The sequence below is a fragment of the Ciconia boyciana genome, chromosome 2 (assembly GCF_034638445.1).
Source record: "Ciconia boyciana chromosome 2, ASM3463844v1, whole genome shotgun sequence".
NCBI classification, from domain to species: domain Eukaryota; kingdom Metazoa; phylum Chordata; class Aves; order Ciconiiformes; family Ciconiidae; genus Ciconia; species Ciconia boyciana.
Genome location: NC_132935.1, coordinates 160057907 through 160077096, shown reverse-complemented (window position 1 = coordinate 160077096; position 19190 = coordinate 160057907). Strand labels below are relative to the sequence as shown.

The 19190-nt window shown below is 40.0% G+C and overlaps 1 protein-coding gene across 1 annotated transcript in view; it reads left to right on the top strand.

The window, feature by feature from the left end:
* The window catches only part of DPP6 (dipeptidyl peptidase like 6), a 427953-nt gene that overhangs the window by 381958 nt on the left and 26805 nt on the right, over positions 1 to 19190 (top strand). The window contains exons 13-16 of the mRNA XM_072851537.1: positions 4514 to 4621; positions 5211 to 5302; positions 6913 to 6960; positions 9128 to 9246. Of these exons, the coding sequence (XP_072707638.1) occupies positions 4514 to 4621; positions 5211 to 5302; positions 6913 to 6960; positions 9128 to 9246 (367 nt within the window). The remainder of the gene's footprint in view (positions 1 to 4513; positions 4622 to 5210; positions 5303 to 6912; positions 6961 to 9127; positions 9247 to 19190) is intronic.

The following is a 19190-nucleotide window of genomic DNA, read 5'->3' as shown; positions in this document are numbered from 1 at the left end:
ACCCAGTAATGATTCTCTTACATGTAGTTAATAGGCAGTATGAAGTGAGATTCTTTTAAATAAAAACAATGCTCAGAGAACCTTACAAACAGGACTGACTCTTGCACCCTGTAAAGCCCTGTTGTCATGTAAGAAGCCCATAACTGACCTGATATTGCCCTAAAGACAAAGGATGCAGCAGAAATAGGACACAAAGCCCCATAATTCAAATACTCAAATTCATCTGCCAGAGCTAACAAAGCAGCTTCTGGTTACAAACAGTCTTTGGCACTTAAATGAAGAGTCCTGATTTCATCCTGTGGAGGGGATTGATACCCAGAGGCATGGGCTCCTCTCCTCTTCGCTCCAGTTGATGACCCTGTATTTTGGTGGCACGTGCCCTGGCTTCAGAGATGGCCATTGGTGTGGTGCACCCAACCACAGATGAGCATGGGGACAGGGATGGAGGATGAAGCTCAGCATTGACCCAGGGGCTGGGTGTGGCAGGGAATGGAAAGAGATCTTCTCCCTGCACCCAAAGGAGGAGGTGACTTCATTGCCACAGCAATGCTGATGGACATTTATAATACTTTGTTGGATTTCAATGAACTTTTTACCAAAATGCAAAGAGTGAAAGGGATTTACATCACACCTATCTCTTTATCAGAGCTATTGCCCTGTGACACTTAAAGTATTGGGATCTTTCCCTGAAAGAATAAATACTACAGAGCAAAATCATTAATTCTGGGATCTGGGCAAAGGTGGATCAGAGAGAGAGGGAAGAAGGCTCTGCTGAGGAAAGAAAAAGGCATCAGAGGAGAGATTAGAGAGGGATTGGGTTATTCAGATTAATTGGTGTCCTGTTTAAAACTCAAGGATGAACCAGAAAAACATAATTCTCATGGAAGTATAATTCTCAGTCAGTAATAAAACCAAATTTCAAAGAATCTGTTTTCCCACTGATTTCTGTGAGGATATACGTGGAGCCTAGCCAAAAGTGTGTGAAGCACTGTACTCTAGAAGAGCAGGAGGCAGGGAGTGTGTTGAACCATGAGAGCACAGACAGACCAGGTTGGAGCTGCAACCTGTGGTGCTGCAATATGATAAGCGTTTGACCCATGTTAATGTGTGGGTGGTTTTCGTGTACTTATGGGTCCATGTGGCTTTCACACGCTCCAACCCACCATAAAGTGGGTAATTTCTCTTTCAAATGTTTGTCCCAGTGTATGTTTGATCATGCAAATCCTCAAGGTCAGAGACACTTGTGTACTCCCCACCATCCTGCATGCACCTTGCCTTTCCTTCTTTCACTGGAGGAGTCTTCCTCAGGTGGCTGCAGATCCAGTGATGCTCACTGACCCCTCTCCAAACACAAATGAATATACTCTACCTTTTTTTTTTTTAATTGTTATTCCTTACTCCAGGAATTCATGCCCCTCTCTAAGACCTACAGAAGCTCAGACTACATTTAGCATTGTCCCCTCATTCATCCTGATTCTGCCAAACTTGGGATAAGCCTCTGAGGCACTCCTTGGTTTCTTCTTCTCCTGACCATTTGCAGATACACTGACCTGTGTTGCACAACTCTGAACTCCAGCACTGATCCCTCCAGGAGTCACAGTACCCTCCAACAGCCTCCCATCACCTTATCTCTTCCACCAAAGCTGAAGTCTTTGGTGGTATCATTTTGATACACAGCAATAAACAGGTTGCTGGAAATGGAGTCGCTGCCTCTTTCTTTTACTGATAGTGGTGCAGGTTGGTTAGTCCCACCAATTCCTTCTCCAGCTACAGGGTCATCCTCTGTTTAGTGATTATTCCTTCAACTCTGAGGTTGACTGGGTACTCCTCAGCTCCAACCACCTATTTCTTTCCTTCTCCACCCTGGGGACAATCACCCATCGCAGGTGAGCAGCTCTGAGTAGATCTGCCTCCTGAACCAGGCCACTGTCTGTACACACAGGTCCCAGAAAGGCAAATGGGATCAGGGAGCCACACTTACTTAGTCAGATTTAAGCTTCAATTTAAGATGCTGTGGAACCATACAAGAGTTACCTTATTTTTTTTTCCCCTTATACCTGAGTCTGAGAGCACTGAGTTATTGCTATGTGTAGCTGACATGAGGACAGCTTTGTTCTTCATCTGCACAAAGCAGGGAATTTCTGGAAACTGGACTTAACTGTTTGGGTAGAATTCATCTAAATACAGAGATCTAGCTGAGCAAAAAGACAAGAAGAGCCATAAGGACTTAAGAAGTGCCCTACTGAGTCTCACCGCTGCTTCCTCTGCTCTGTCATTCTGTCTTTAGCAGGCACAGCAGCTGATGGTATTTAAGGACAGTGTGTGAGCTGGCTGCTTTCCGCAGTCCAGTCCTCTCATATTTCACCACCATCTACAATAGGAAGATTACAGACATTTGAGACTATATCAATGTCTATTCCCTTTAGGATCTGTTAATGAATCATGAGTTTGTTCAATCCTTTTCTGTGCCTTCTGATACGAGCTGCTTCCATAAGCCTCCTGTGGCAAAAACTTCCAGAAATTCCCTACCTGCTGCATAGGAAAAGTATTTTCTTTTACCAGTATTAAACTGATCTCCTGTTATTTTCAAGGAGGGCTCTTCTGTTCTAGTGTTGTGGGATTCAGTCAATAATAGTCAGCCAAAGGCTCAAACTGTTTGTATCACATGCAGGATATTTTAATTGCATGCCCAGTGTAGCTCTCCACAGTATAAAATCCTGTTCCAAAAGCCTTTCAGCCTGACATTCCCCCCCCACTTGCCATCCAGGATATGTCACGATCTCTGTCAAGGTTTTAAACAAAGTTCTGTATTAATGTGTTGTCTTTCCAGCAACAGGAACATGCAAACAGGCTGTCTCATAACATCAGCCGAGTGCTAAAGCCTCGCATCTGTCATCCGTGCCATGTACCTCCTTCCCCTGTAATTCTGAATTAATCTCAAACTAATCTGCACAATGCCTGCTCTCCCTGGCAGAGACATATTGCTGGAATATATAATGCAGTAGGCATGGATAGAGAAATGTAGGGTGAACTCATTGCTATTTACCTCAGTAAAGGAAAACCTGTCAAGCAGAAGGTTTGCCCAAGTTATCATAGTTTTTTTTCAATGAGTTTTCTTCTGTCATGAAAGATATTTGGAAATAATATAGAGTTTCATGTTTCAAGTTTCAGAACAATGTCAGCGACAAATGAAACCATTATTTCATAGAGCTGCAACAAGCTGTAAATGGGCAAGTTTTAAAATATACTGAAAACCTAAGCAGGGGAAAATAACAGGAAAACCAAACAGTTTGAACACTTAATACAGTGTTGATAAATCTGATAAATAGTAGAAAAGAATTAATCAGTAAAGAACTGGGATCAAAGGAACATACAGTAAGAATAATGTGTTAGCTTATAAGAAATAAAAATGTTTATTTCTTTGCTGTAGCTGTCTGCATTAGCCATAAGTCTCCCTGTAGAATCAAGTTCTCGCTGGTTCAGTGTGGTATCTTGACATGTGCCAAGCAGAAAGCCAGGGTGTTTGATAAACACTGAACCAAAGGAGGGCCCAGAAGAGGCTGAGCAAGTCTCTCTGTTGACTGCCCTTGAAGAAGAAGGAGCCATGAAGGTAGCCCAGGGCAGGCCGGGCTCAGCCGCTCTCCAAAAAAGCGTGATATCACAGGAGAGGTTCAGCAGAGTTTCAGCTCTTGTTTTAAGATGCAGAGTAGAGGACCTTCATCTAGCCAGTTCCCTTGGTACAGTGCTACTGTGTCACACCGTATGGACCATCCTTCTGCTTTCCCTTGTAATCTGCTGTTCAACCATCTCCTGCAGTGCAGACTTCCCACGTGCCTAGGGGTTCCTGTACAAAAAGAAAACAAAGACCCTCCCAGGAAATGCTTGCTTGCCATATGTGGTGTTTGATTTTCTTCTGCTGAGCCTCTTCTATCTCTGGTTGAAAGTTCTAGTCACCCAATAAAAGTCAATCATCATGTTCAGCTGGGAGCTCTGTGTCAAAGACAGTTTTGCAAGATACCCTCCCCTTCGTAAATAATTCAGTGAAATAAGCATTTGTAAGAGCGTAGGAAAAGACAGCAGTTAGATGCTGTTAGCTGTGTTTCCTTGAGGACAGGAATAGATCAGTTCTTCCAGCAGAGTAAACAGGGTTTGTCATACTTGTGCCAACAAGGTTCAAACCATTTCTAAAGGCTTTATTCCAACTGCCCCGAGCAGTCAGCTGTATAAGTGCACTTTTTGCTTTGCAAATGGGAATTGACGTTATAGCAAAGGAACTCTCCTTGCTGCCTGTCTCCCTGTCTTCCCACAGCTGAAAAGTATCTGCTTTCTGGAGAGCAAGAAGCAATAACCTTCAAAACTTTCTCTAGTTTTCAGTGGGCTTTTTGTTTGCCTCAGGTGGCTGTTAAAGAGCACTCTCTATTTCACTGTGAATTAATTTCACAGGGTTTTGCAAGCACTGAGCAATTTTAAATAAACAAATTAATGGTAATACCATTAAATTTGCTGTTTACAGAATGAAGAGCCGATTTTTTCCAAGGACGGTCGGAAGTTTTTCTTTGTCCGAGCCATTCCCCAGGGAGGACGTGGGAAGTTCTACCACATTGCCATGTCGTCATCACAGGTGACTCACTTGCTGCTACTTCTTTGGGTCTCACCTGCAGTAGAAAGCAATAAAAAGTAGCATCTGTGCTTGTACCAGTGAGACTGGAAGGTGCAAATGTAGAATGTGGGTCTTGTGCATAAAAGAAAACCTTCAGTGATGATTTATTGGGCATAAGATAACATGAATTTCCAAATGAGATACTGAGAAGAAAAAGGTCAGTCAACTGTCTCTTTCCAAACAATATCATTGCTTTGTTTTGGTTTTTTAATGCCTTCTTAGTTGTACATAAGTAAGTAAATCCCTGCACTGCCATAAAGTATTAATCAGAAGCTCGTGGGCACGATGGATTACAGGAAGGTGTTTGAAGCTGTTCTGGGCTGAATTCATCCCATTATCTTCAGTGGGGTTGTGGTTAAGATGATTCTGACTGTATTATTTCTATGCCTGCAGATTCACAGAAATAGCAGGGGGAAGGGTGGAGATTGCAGGTGCATAGTTTATCTTTAATAGGTAATGGAGTCAAAGAGCTCCCTTTTTCAGAAGAGAAGCTTTGCTCAGATATCTTCTTTTAAGAATAAAAAACGTAATTCTCTCTTCTTTCTGGCAGCCCAATAGTAGCAGTGATAACTTGCAGTCTATTACATCTGGCGATTGGGATGTGACAAAGATATTGGCATATGATGAAAAGAAGCATAAAATGTAAGTAAACTTTGGTCTGACAAATCAGTCTTCCCTTGTTTAGCCCTGGGCTATGGGGTTAGTTACAATGGTGTTGTATATGCATCTGCAATGTATGAGCATACAGAGATGGGGATAAGAGAGCAGGAGAAGCCGACTGTTTTGGCTTAACATCTCACACCATTCCATATATCTTGTCTTATTTTGGGTTTCTCTGTATAGATCAAACCTTTGTTTCTGTGACTATTAAATACATTTGTGTAGAGGAGTGATTTCCCCTGCTGCAGCTTCTAATATTAACCTCTGAAGTCTATTTTCATTGACTACCTAGACAGTCAGTTTTAGAAAGAATCCTTTATTGACCTGCAAAAATATCAATGCATTAGAAAAAAAGTATTTAGTTAGAATACCAAAAAAAACCCTTCTTCATACTTGCCCTTTATGCTTGTAAAATAACTTCTGTAAATGTTTACTTTTTAAAATACATTTCAAGAAATTACATAAGTAAATGTTTGGAAGTTTTTCTGGAATCAAATACCATATAGATTCCTTTCCAGGCAAAGTTTCAGCTAGATACAAGGCTCTCACCTCTCAGTTTCTTAAGCTGAGTAAAAAGACTCTGGAATATGATAAACGTTGAATGATCATTAAGAGCACGATGCTCCTTCCAGGTTCTGAATGCCCTCAGTTACCAATAACTTCACTACAATATAAGGGACTTTACCACTTGGCAGAGCTAAGTAGCAAACTAGCACCAAAGTCTTATTTGCATTTTAACTGTCCAGTCAAGCAGATAATACCATGTACAATTTGTGCAATCAAAATGTACATCTAGGCAAGTGCAGCTCATTGGAAGCAGATCAGCTGGGCTGAATATCCTTCCTGACGCATTATTCACCACATAGACACTACAGTTGCCCCTGTAGTCTGTCGTTATCCACGTGAAATGCTTCTGGGGGATCAGTCTGTACCCTGCGTGTGGGACTGAGATTGGCCACCTCCAGCAACATCCGCTGATCCAAGGTCAAGAAAACTACCTCACTGTGGCCCTCAGAAGCTGTCGCCACACCACAGGGCTTTCGTTGTTTAGCCAGAAAGAATTCACCACAGTCTCAGCACAAAACGAGGGCAATGAAGTATTCTTCAGCTTCATACTCTGTCTTCCTGAAAGTCCAACTCCTTTTTCAAAGAGGGAGTTTCAGTGGGTTTTGTATCAGACCCCGGTTAGCTATCTATCTGGGCAAAGAATAAAAAGTGGTCAGAGAAGTAAAAACTGGTTCTAGAGACAAAAAGAAAGGTGTTTAAAGGAAATTCTGAGCCATAAATATTGAGGTAAAACTGTGAAGGTCTTTCACTTCATCACTTGATTTATTTTTTTTGATCTGCTGACATGACCAGTCTAGGACCCAAACATTTCCATCCTTGTTTTAACTGCCGTGTAGCCTACGACATACTTGCTTGAGCCTCTGCAGTGATGTGTCCCTCTGTATGTTTTTCTAATTCAGCTTAAATTTTCCTTGCCTTTACAAGACCAGGAAAATGGTGATGTGAATGAAGTTGTTTTTGTTTGAGATACTTGTAAACACCCTTCTAATGATACAATTGCCTTTTGATTATTTTTTTTTTCCCAGTTATTTCCACAGCACAGAAGATTTGCCAAGGAGGCGACATTTATATAGGTATGTGCTTTACTAACTTCACATACAGAATCTCCCATTTTTTCAGTCTTGTGCGAATCATAACATAAGTGATTGCAATAGAAACAGTTTCTTATGTGTTTGTCTTTAATGGCATTGCAAGATCTTGCAATGTATCGCTGGAATAGACAGAACAGCATAACAATGGTGAACAAAATGCTTGACATTTGGAAATGTTTTACATTTAGCAATTTTCTCATTTTATTGAAAATTTTAAATTGGTCTCAAGATTGCTAAACTGTCACAAAACTTTCCAACAGAACTGCTTAACACTTGAAAGAATTCAGAATTACCTAAACTAATGGTATAAACTGTTTTTATATTTCTAGATAGCAGTTTTCATGGAAATTTGATAGAACCTCACCTCTTCATGAAATTGAAAAGAAATAACAATATGTTATGTTCACAAATGTTTTTCTGCAATTCCAGATGACTTTAGTGTCCTCCGTAACTGTATGATGAATAAAAGGCTGGTGTATAGTAAGCTATTTGTAGTGTAGCTATTGCGAAGTATTGTGGGAGCAGATTACAAAGGGGAGGAAACCCGAACTTTTAAATAATCATTTTGGAATCATTATTCCATTTGTCGTATTTTTCTCCTCAATCTCTCTGCTGTCATCTCAGCACATGCAACGAAAGGCAGAGCTGGTGATAGCATCAGTTGATAAGGGACAGTCAGTATGTTTTCCTTCTCTAACATGATGTCATACCTTTTTTTCCTCAGTGGGAAGGAAACTAGAGCAAACTAAATTACCTGTAATTGAATTATTTTTTTCCTTTTGAGACCTCTATGCTTGTTCACTGCACTCCACAGTTTTTTGAGAGTAGCTCAGCTCAGTGTTTATTTTCTCGAAGAAAAAACAATCAAAATTATATTGACCATTCATTTCCATTGAAATGGGAAGAAAATCTCATTTTAAAAGCTGAGTCCAGGCACAGCTGCTCAAGAGCTGCTGGCATGAGTCAAAGTGCTTCCCACCCCTCGCTCGTCTTGGCATGCAACTCACCCTGGTGCCTCATTAACCTCACCTCCCCACATAGGCAACAGGGAAAGAGATGCCCAAAATCTCCATGTCCTTGACCTTACTTTGATTACGCAGTGGTCTTGGCCTCACTTCAGGTATTTGATTTCCTGCATTGGGTAGTTTGACCATCTCTAATCCCAGCCCAAGGGTGTCAGCTCAGCAGCATCCTTGGCATGTGTTCATTGACAGAACTCCACTGGAGCTCTGACAGCTTATATCAGATTAAGATCTGGGTTTTGTTTTTTGTTTTCCTTTTTGTGTCTGATTTAGTAGCTTGTAAACAGGATTTAAGCCAGAGACATGACTTGAGCCTAAACAACAACTCAAGACCTACTCAGTTCAGTCTCTATGGCTTGAAAGAGGTTGTTCAGCCTCATCTCTTTCTACCTTGAAATAGTAGCAAAAACACTAATCTGCTTTACAGTAATACTGGACATACCTATTAGTTAATATTCTTGAAGCATTTTGAAGTTTCAAAATGCTATAGCAGTGCAAAATGTTATTTATTATTTGCTAATAATCTGTAATTCATTCTTCAACTTACAGTAGACTCTTACAAAACACTTCTGAGCATATGGACAGGCCACATTACCTTCTTCAAAAAACAGACCTCTAAACACAATCTTTTCTTTCTACTTGGCTGTTGTAAGAGCAACTATTTAAACCCAAAAAAAGGGCTTTGGCCTCTGAGGCAGCTGCTAGCAAATTGGACCAGTGAGGCAACCAGTAAGAAACTTAAAGAAAGCAATTCCAACTCTTTATTGTCTGTTATAATGTAAGTAGGTGTAGAAATACCGCTCCATTGTTTCATGCCTTCATTCATCGAATTATTACTTCCTCTTGTGGAAATGCAACCATCATTTTCTTTTAAAAACTATACCTTCCTTCATAACCACCTGACCTTGCAAAAAAGACATCAGTATCCTTTTATATATTCTCCATTCAGACAAAAAAAAAGCCATTACTGCTATTTAAACTCAACCAAATGGAAATACTTTGTCTCTTACTAATGCTGGACATATTATATTTATTTTCTTATTCTACAGTACAGTAAGGTTCAAGTAATGTTGCTTCCAGATAACATTTGCTCAGTGACCTTCATGGACTTGTATTAACTTTTTCAGTGCAAGCACAAATGGAAACTTCAACAGGCGGTGTCTGTCTTGTGATCTGATTGAAAACTGTACTTATTTCAGTGCATCCTTCAGTCACAATCTGGAATACTTCCTACTGACATGTGAAGGTATGTTGGGTTTTCTTATTGCAGTTGTTGTGCCTAAGGATAGGATTTAGAGCCAGCATTGATATCTTTAGATATCCTGTATACCTGTGGGCAGCTTTGAAAGACTGCCTATAAATATCTGGGTCACTTTGCTTTTAAAGCTTTATTCTTAACATTTTTTTTCTTTTGTGTATTTTTATTTTTAACTAGAAAGCAGATGTGTGCAACCTTTTTCTGTGCATATCCGACTATTGAAGATAGATTCCTTTAGCCACTCCAAGCATCCTTAAGTTAAAGTAATAGCAAAACCTAGAGGAGATAAAACCTCAGAAAGTTTGTGAGAGATAAACCAGCGTGGTGGGATTAGCTGTGGGTGACTGGGACTGAGTTCCAAATGCATCCACTTGTACCAGTGCTGTGAGCAGGGGGATTCAAAGTAAATAACTTACAATGAAAAGGCAGTTTGCCAAGAAAAGGCAGTTTGCAGAAAGCTACCTAATGGACAGTGTGAGTACAGAATATCTAGTGTTTCACTGCTTGTTCATCATAAATTTCCCTTAGCTTGGAGCAATCTATAGGTCTGACAGAGTTTTCTAGTGTTGAAAATGCCTTACAGTATCCAAAGGGCTAAGGATATAGGGCATTTCAGGAGAAGAGTTGTAAAAGTCAGCTTTCTCCAGCTCTGTCAAGAATAAATGCAGAACTCCATAGCATTTAATCCTATGTAATTGAATTCTGCTTAATTATCCTAAATGCACATATACAATGCATGCACGCAGAACTGGATTGCAGCCCCCCGTGGCAAGCGTTATTCTTCCTGGTCATCTGCTGCTATGGCTGAAGCTGCTCAAATGGCTGCAGGCCCTTTAAAGCAACTATCGCAAAGCAGCAAGCCAACAAGAAATGCCTTACTTTCAACAGCTCAGGAACAAACAAACATGTGTAACATAAAAAAAAGTAGCTCTTGTACAGCAGCTTTAAGTACTTCCTCTGCTGAACGTCAGCAGTCTGTTTGGCAATGCACAGACTGCCCCTTCTCTGACTGGCAAATATTCTCTGGTGCCAGTAACTGTTTGTGGTGAACACCAAGGATAAAGAAGAAGTATTTGAGATGGCAAAATGGGAAATAACCAGGATAATCAAGATAAAGTGGAGAAGTAGAATGGTTAACTTGATACCAAGAAAAACATCTGGACATGGACATTTGTAAAAACGTGTTCTGCCCCAAGAAGGAAAGATAGACTGTATTTTGGGGTCATTTATAGGTATTCTAAAAAAAAATAGCTTGAAATACAGTACAGTGAAATAGTATTGACGGTACGACAGACTAATTAACTCAATGGACTACGTATAAATCTCTGAGCCTATAATTATGGCAGACATATGCAGAAAAATGTAATTTTCCGCTAAACATTCAGTTCTGTAGTAAATGTTATTAAGTTTATGAAGTTTGTCTCTTTACAAGAAAAACCCTGTATTTTTTTCTTGTTTTCATTTCAAGAAAAGCTGTCAATACCTACTAGAGACAGTGTCCATTTCCCTTACACCAAGATAATTGTTTTACCATAATTAGAAGCATTTATGAATAACAAGATTAAGGTTTCTAAGGGTCTTATCAACAGTTATGAGGTGATATGTTTGTATTACATTATATCTCATTCACAAAAACCTGCAGTGATACTTGAAGAGATTAATGGGTTTTATTATTGTGTACATTAATCCAAGTACACAAGATAATGATTTTGCATAACAAACTGTGGGCCAGATTCTCAGCTGCTGTAAACAATACCTCCATTATAAGGTCATTAGAGTTAGATCTGCTTATATCTGCTGAATATATCTTTGTCTGAATTTTCATTATATAGGACTAAATTCTCAAACTGTAATCTCAGTGTAGCACAAATACAGCACAGCTTGTACTATGGACCTAATGTCAATGTCTCCATTCAGATACCTTTGCAAAATATGTATACATGAGAAAATACAGAGAACTTGGTAGGATTTCCATTTTCAATGATTTTATAAAAATATCAGTCCATTACGTTTTGTGGAGTTATTCCTTATTTACTTAACTGAAAGTGAGAGGTTTTTCAACTCCTTTGCTTTCAAGCAGTTTACAGGAACAACATTTATTTTTAGCAGATTTTGTGTAGGATCCATCTAACTTCAGATATTTGCTATGGGTACATTTACAGAAGAGACAACTCCCTTTGGGTCCTGTTACAGCTGATGTGGGTCAGGTCAGAGGAAACATCTGTTCTGGCTGAAATGCAGACTTCTGGATAAAAGTAATCGTCCCCTCAGACTTTGGTCACACAACTAGGGTAAAGCTGTTGTGTTCCACGCCCAGGGAAGTGGTTGAGTCACCATCCCTGGACGTATTTGAAAGACATGTAGATATCGTGCTCAGGGACATGGTGTAGTGGTGGACTTGCAAGTGCCAGGTCAATGGTTGAACTTGATGATCTTCAAGGTCTTTTCCAACCAAAACGATTCTGTGATTCTATGGTTCTACGATTCTATGACAAGTGTTTGTCTTACAACGTCTGCTGTCCAAGGGCTTCTGCCAAGAGTTCCCACCTCTGCTTCCCCAAAAAATCACAGTTGCAGTCGATGTTAATGACCAGACAGTGGCAGACAGTACCTATTGCTGTTTGGTGCTTTCTTCTCCATCTACGTTGTATAAAAGCACGCAGAGTTCAGGTCTTGCTGTATACTCTGCGTCTGCCTATAAAAGTGTGTGTTTGTAGCAGTAACTGGTGTATGACTTTATGTCAGACCCATATGTATCTTCAAAGGTAGCTAAACAAAAGATTTTACTTTGATCAAGCCTGTAATAATTAAAAAAAAATTGTATTTTCTCAGCTTTCTACAGGACAAATGCATAGGCAAATATTTATGGCTTGAAAACAATTTAACCTCTACCATACCTCAGTTTCACTCTATTCCTTTTATTAACTTTGCATTGTGATCTTCAGTTGCAAACTTTGCTGAGTTTAGAGACACAGACATGACTGTGGCTCCGCTTAACCATTCTAAAATGGATGGCAAGGTTTGTAAGATTTGATTAAGCAACCAATGCTTATAAAGTACACTGTGATACTTAAACGAAAGGCAAAGGAAAGGGAAAACAGACATCTTTAAAAAAAAAAAAAAAGACAAACAAGAAAGGTCTAGCATTGCTCATTTGGTCCCAGACGTCAAGAGTTGGAAGTTTTCTACTCACTGCTTTGCTACCTTAGAGGCAGCATATAATTGTCTTAAAGGATTTTTTGCTGTCCTGCAGACTATGCTTAACAGCAGTGCTACCTGGCACAGACTGAAATGAGAGAAGTATGCTATAATAAAAGGTAACCTCTCTTTCAAGAGGACAATGTAATGCTTACTGTCAGGAGGCAACATTTATTGCAATCACTCAGTCCCAGAAGGCTAGTTACCTTCTTTTTCATCTAATTTTATATGCTCATGATTGAATTACTGTAGCAGGATCTAAGGAAACATGATGCTTTGCAGACTGCTGTTAGATTATCTCCTCTAGACACTGTCGAAAAAGCAATATGTGCTGCAGCAAGGTCACTCCTACTGTCATTTTCATGATAAAATATGGGCTTACGCTTCTGTTTCATAAACCAGCACAGGCACTGCCACTGATTTCCTCTAAGATAAACAGAAAGAAGATCTGGATAGAAGGGTTTTGCTACTTTATACATAAATTTAATTGAGGACGGGGTTTTCTCATCTGGAATGGGATGTAAAATTCAACTGCATAGAGAAAAAGGTAAGAAATTACAAGTTTTGGCTGTGGAAAGCAATTTATTCCTGTTTCTTTAGTGGGGCTCAGACATGTATGGTGCAAGGCTGAATGACACTGAGACAATAAAGCACCAAAGCCCATTTTTGGGTGATAGCTCCTTCTCCCCTGAAGGATGAAGCCTTATCAACAACTACCACTGTAGTCAGCTGTGTAGTGTTTTAGTATTTCCATTTTAAATAGGTGCACCTTGTCTTCCATGACTCCTTCCCTCCCTCGCTCCCTAGTGTAACCTGCCAGCAATATTAAAACTTAAGTCCTAATGAGGTTGTTCATGGGGGAAGAAAGGATGTGCAACCATTTCTATTGCAGGCTAACTAGTACTCTGACCCTCTGTGTAGCAGGTTCGGTTACAGCATCTTCACTCATAAAAAATCTGTGAAGTCACTGAGACTTTTGCTTGAACACACAGAACTGGCAAAGATTTTCTGGATCCTGGAGTTCAAGTCCCTGCTATTGCCAACAGCGGCATCGTAGCATCCTTGACATTAGTTGGTCAGTCTCCATCAACTGACCTCAGCCGTAAGCTGATCTTGGCCTGCTCAATGCACTTGGGGAAGTATGAGGTTCCCCACAAAGGGTTAATGTCTTCTAGCTTTGAGACAAGAGGAATAGTGAGGAAGACCTCTGGCACATGCATACATTACTGCAATTAATGCCACTTAATACATGATGAAAATGATAGGAGGATGTGTTGTTCATGGAATACCTACCAGCCTGCTAATTAAACTTCTCCATAATCACGCATTATCAGGAAGGGATTAATCATTTTTAGGGATGGCACAAAGAAAATTGGTAGTTACACAGAGGGGAGAGGACTGTAATGAGGGCTAAGAGAAAACTATTGTCTCATGCTCAGCATGGTTGCTGGTGATAGAGAAGTGCCTTTGCCACTGCACTGTGTAGTATCCTTTCATTCATTGACCGATTTGGGAAAAAACAGCTTTCACTTTGAAAAGAGACAACAGCGTAACTTAGAACAGGGAATACGATCTTCTTCTATAGGTGTCAAGTCCTTCCTTCTTTTCCAAAACCAGTAAGATTGTTTTGATTCAAAATACCATAAAATCGCTATAGTTTATCCTAGCTTTTTGAAGATTATCTCTGCTGGAACCTATGTTTGTAGCTGACTGGAAGTCTTTACTGTCAGTATTTTGCAGGTCAAATGACACTTAAGCTGTCTCTCTCTTTGGAGAAAGGAAAATAGACTCTTCTAACAAAAATGTTAAAATATTATCACCTGATTTGGATGTCCTCTGTAGCACTACGGTTATCAGTAGCTTAGCCCTAGATGCTGTAGATCAGTAATCACAGGTAACAGGAATGAAGTCGTTTCTGCCTTTCCTAGCAGGCAATTTTGTAGCTGTAGAGCAAAATGATATGTTGTAACTGAGCTGTGCTTGATAAAATAACTAAAGAACCAATGGGAAAACGATTTATCTGGGTATACATCTGCTTTTGGCCAGGTATGTCCTCTGAGCCAGCAGCCACGATGACAACAGCTCTGTAACTGCACTCCTGGCCCTACAGTGCTGAAGGATGCCTATAGGCCTGAGAAATAATTAAAAATAGGATTTATAGCTCTTAGGTCTTGCCAGATAAAACTCTGGTTTGGTCCATAAACAGAGAACAAGTGGTGCAAAAGCACAGGGTAAGAAAACGTTGCAATTTAAAGATTTTCTTTGAGACTGATTGTTACTAATGAAGAAGCAATGCAACCAAATTAGTAATAATCTGAGTCAAGTTCCACATACCATTGTACATGTAATTCTTTCTGTCTGTGTATTTATGAGTTTTAAAGACAAGTGCTGCAAGTTCATTTTTTATAGAAGCAACGTGTAGCTATAAACTTCTTAGCTCCTTAAACTGTTTCTTGAGAATGTAATTATTTTCTTTCCTCCCTCTTGGTGGAATATGGAAGCACCACCTAGACATGGGAACACTTAGGGAGCATTCCTTGCTGTTTCCACTTATTAGGTTTATTCTGAGTATTGAAAAGTCCTTTTATTATTCTACATTTATTTTATTTTCCAGATTTTTGTTGGAGTCAGCAAAGACTTTCACTGCCAAGTTTCATCAAATCATCTGGCTCTGCTTCGTGGCAGGTTGTCCTGAGCTTGGTTTTAATCACTTTTTAACACTGCAGAGTCCAGAGCACAATTTAGCAAGGTTCAGCCTATCCAGTATGGAGAGGTCTAAAACCACGTTTTGGAATCATTTTACAAATCAAGATTTTTCTGCCCTCTGATGTGATCGCAGCACAAGCTCCTGCCCACACAGATGATACAAGTCTGAAATGTATGGTTACACTTCCAGAGGATACCATATACAGAGAAATATTTAGTGTAGGCGAGTCTAAGGTACAAAAGACATTAAGTGAAATCATTAATTTATAATGAGGGCTGCTTTAGGACAATGCATCAGCTCAGCATTTATGTTTGTTGGGACCAGGATTCAAAAGAGGGCTCATGTCCTTGATCAGTGCAATCTTTCTAAACCTGGTTAGTGACTGCTAACTAGCACCTCTCCAGCTTTCTTTTAATAATGTGGCAAGGGCTTTTTACTAAAACCTGCTAGCCAGGACTCCTGTGCAAAAGAACTTTTAAAGGAGGCTGGAGGTCATCAGAAAAGTGGGAAAACTGGGTCATTAATGCTGCCTTGTGTGGTGCATAGCCCAGTGCTGTGCGGCGTGAGATAAACTCAGCCAACAGCCAGGTGGGTGGGAACATCCTTTGAAACGGCAGCATCCAGCACCATTACCATTGGCATCGTTCAGCTCAAGGACTTAAAGACCATTTTTAAATGTGAATAAACATTAAATTCTGGGCATTGTTTCTAGTATTGTGTCTATACTTAGGTGCCATTACGACAGATATATATATTTTGGAAAATCATCTAGTATTTTATTATCTCATGGGATTACCAGCTGATTTGGATAGACTTGAATGCATTCCAAAGAAAAGCTAAATTAAAACCAATGAAGTGCTTGGATTTGTTGATGAATTTCACTGTAATAAAGTAACATTTTATTTTGCCCATCTTCTTATGGATTCAGTCAGTTTCATCTGCACTTTTTATAACGCTGAGTTTAGGGAACTTTTTTCCCTGAAAATCCCATAAAATCCTAGAAGTATGAGTTTTAATCAACAAACATCTTTGCAAAGATGTACTAGTTTTAGTATATCAGTCATGAGAAATTTTTGTCTGTAATATTCGTGACAAAAAACCAGGGGCTTCTACTGCCAGGGACTTACTTTCTGAATGAAAGTGTCTGAATCCTTTCTGCATCAGTAAAGAAGATCATGACATTTGTCTTTCACCATGAGTGAATCAAACCACATTTTGCTTCGGTTTCTCCATTAATATGAGGGGGCCATGGGGTCATCACAGAGACATTACGGGCAGTAATTTGTACATCTATGTCACTTTGAACAGGAAGAGCTTAATATTATTAATATCACAGGATAATTCTATATTGAAATTTATCAGGGAAGAGGGAATAGAAGTTTTATTGTTGGTAAAATAAATACTGCATTAAGTGTTTAATTCGAGTTATGGAAAGGCATGTAAAGCCCTTTGCAACCTTTCCCCAGCTGATCATTTTCATGCTTTTACCAAGTGGGGAGCAGAGGTACAGTGAGAATTAGTGGTTTGCCTATGGCCACATCTTGAGTCAAGTATCGTGACCCCCATTTCCTTCCTCATATTGCAAGACAGCACTCCAAGGAAAAGCGCCATTGGCTACTGGAACAGACCAGGAATGTGTCTAGCTCTGTAGTCTGTCTCCATCAGTGGATGCTGCATAATTACCCTCTTCAGGATTTTTGCAATAATGTACCCATCAGGGACACGTCTGCCCAGCTCCTGCAATAAGAGGTTGGCTCATGCCTTTAGGCAGGAGAATAATGAACCTCTTTCTACATCTTTCTCAGTTCCTTCATTTAATCAGACCTTTTAACCTGTGCCATTTGGGCCAGACCTACCATCCCTGGAAAGCAATGGAAAACTGGAAGACAAGGATTTTTTATACTAACTATGGACAAGGAGATGCCAGGAGCCATAAATCAGTGTAAGATGTCTACCATTCAACAGCACAAGTTCATAAAGCAACATTTTGTCTACAAAACCTAACTACATTGCTCATGGATTGCCTTACATATCACATAGAAATCTTGCATATCACAGTCTCATCAGCAGCATTCCTGGAACCAGATTGTTCTTAGTAGTCGTTATGCTTAGGTAAACATCAGTGCAAGCAATAATGAAAGTATGCGGCTTAGCTCTTCCCTGGATACATTTGGCTATTTATGGACTATAAACCAACTTAATATTTAGGCAAATATATCTGCAAAAAAAAGTAGCTGGATTGCTTTCTTTGGTCCCATTCTGTAACAAAATAATCATGTTATTAGTAGAGTACTGTTGGATTCTCTAAATCCTGTGTTGAACGTGGACACCTATGATACACATATTTACAAACAGGTTCTTTTTATAATAGCTGGTTTAGTTTGTTGGCCTGTACCTAGACATGGAGAGTTCAAAGACACATTTGGTAACCGTGGTCCAAGAAGTCCTAACTGGCTGCAAAATACTAGTTAGAACACATGGGTTTGATTTTTTTCTCTGTCACAAGCTCCTTTAGAGAACTCAAGCAGGTCTTGTAATTCCAGCTTCCTAGAGATGTTGTGAAAATAAAATCCACTACTGACTGCAATGCGATGTGCAGTGACAATAAGGGGCATACAGATGGATAAATTACCAGAGTGGTTTTGAAAGATTCAGTGAATCTTCCATCTATTCACTGCAGAGAAATCTTCCTAGCAGAAACCCAGCTATTAGTATGCAGGAGAGCACTCCCGTAACAAAACCAGCATGTAAAATGATTAAATCATACCGGAGTGAAGAGTTAACAAGGCATGGCTGCACACATTTGCTGTTAGCTCACAGCACCGCGCGATGTTTCGTCTCAATAGCAGTTCAATAACTAGTCTGTAATTACATCGCAGGCCTTAATAAGTGCAGGGCCAGTCCTCCCAGGTGCTGAATGCTCTTAACTCCCACCAGCCGCTGCGGGAGCTACTCAGTGCAGCAGAGGAGCCCCTTGGCATGTTGCAGGACGGGCCTCCAGCCTCCCATGCCACTGTAGCATCGCTCAGTGCCTTTAGAGATAGGCAACGAACTCTTGAACGAGGGATTGAATTTTGAGTTATAGCAGCAGTAAAGCAGTTATGAAAAATATAATAGCCCATTTTGGCTTAAAGCACGTCATTATGTATTACATGTTTTTATAGCACTGTGAGTGTGTTAGGAACTGGGAGACCCAGTGCAGCTGCAAGGGGCAATATCACCCTGCAGCTTTTTCAGTTTGGAGGGTTCTTAGATGTGTATATGTGTGCAGTTTGCTCCTTGTGTGTGATATGGAAGTATTGATCTTCTAAGAAGGATCTGAATAGGGAAAAAAGCATTTGCTTGTCAAACGCTACAGGCACAGTGTTTCATTAGGAGTGTTTTCTGTCGATAACACCCAGGTTAAAATGGAAGAAACTCTTTTTCTTGCTTTTGAGAGACAAAGAAGCTGAAGTTCCTATTTAACCTCTCCAGGTAACCACTTCATGTGGTTTGGGGCATCTCTGGCAGATGGCTGGGGCAAGCTTGCTGCTGTGGCTACAAGTATCTCACTCCAGGGCCTGAAACAAACATTAAACACACAGAGGGGAAATACCTACATTTAATCCCTACATAAGCTTTGTTACGTAGAAAACCTGCTACCTGGCAATATTTCTGAAGAACGTGGGTTTAGTGTCAACTAATAATATCATAAAACTACCCATCACGGTAATGGCAAAGTATCTAAGAGAGTCTCCAAAGCACTTCTTACTGAAATTCAAGTAAATGCTTTCTAAGTGCAGCTGGTCCTGCTAAGAGGGCCAGAGCTTGGCAATTCAGGTGACCTTTGGCAAGGAGCATAATAAATGATGTCATTGAGGTACTCTAAAGAGACTTAATTAGACGCTGAAATAACTACTAGCGCTGAAAAGGAGTTTTATTTTGGATAGAGAAGTGCAATAGGCGCACCCTGGTTTAAACAAACGTGAAAGGTTGCTTCCTGGATTTTACTAATAGGGTATGCACCAGCTGCCACCACACTTCAGTG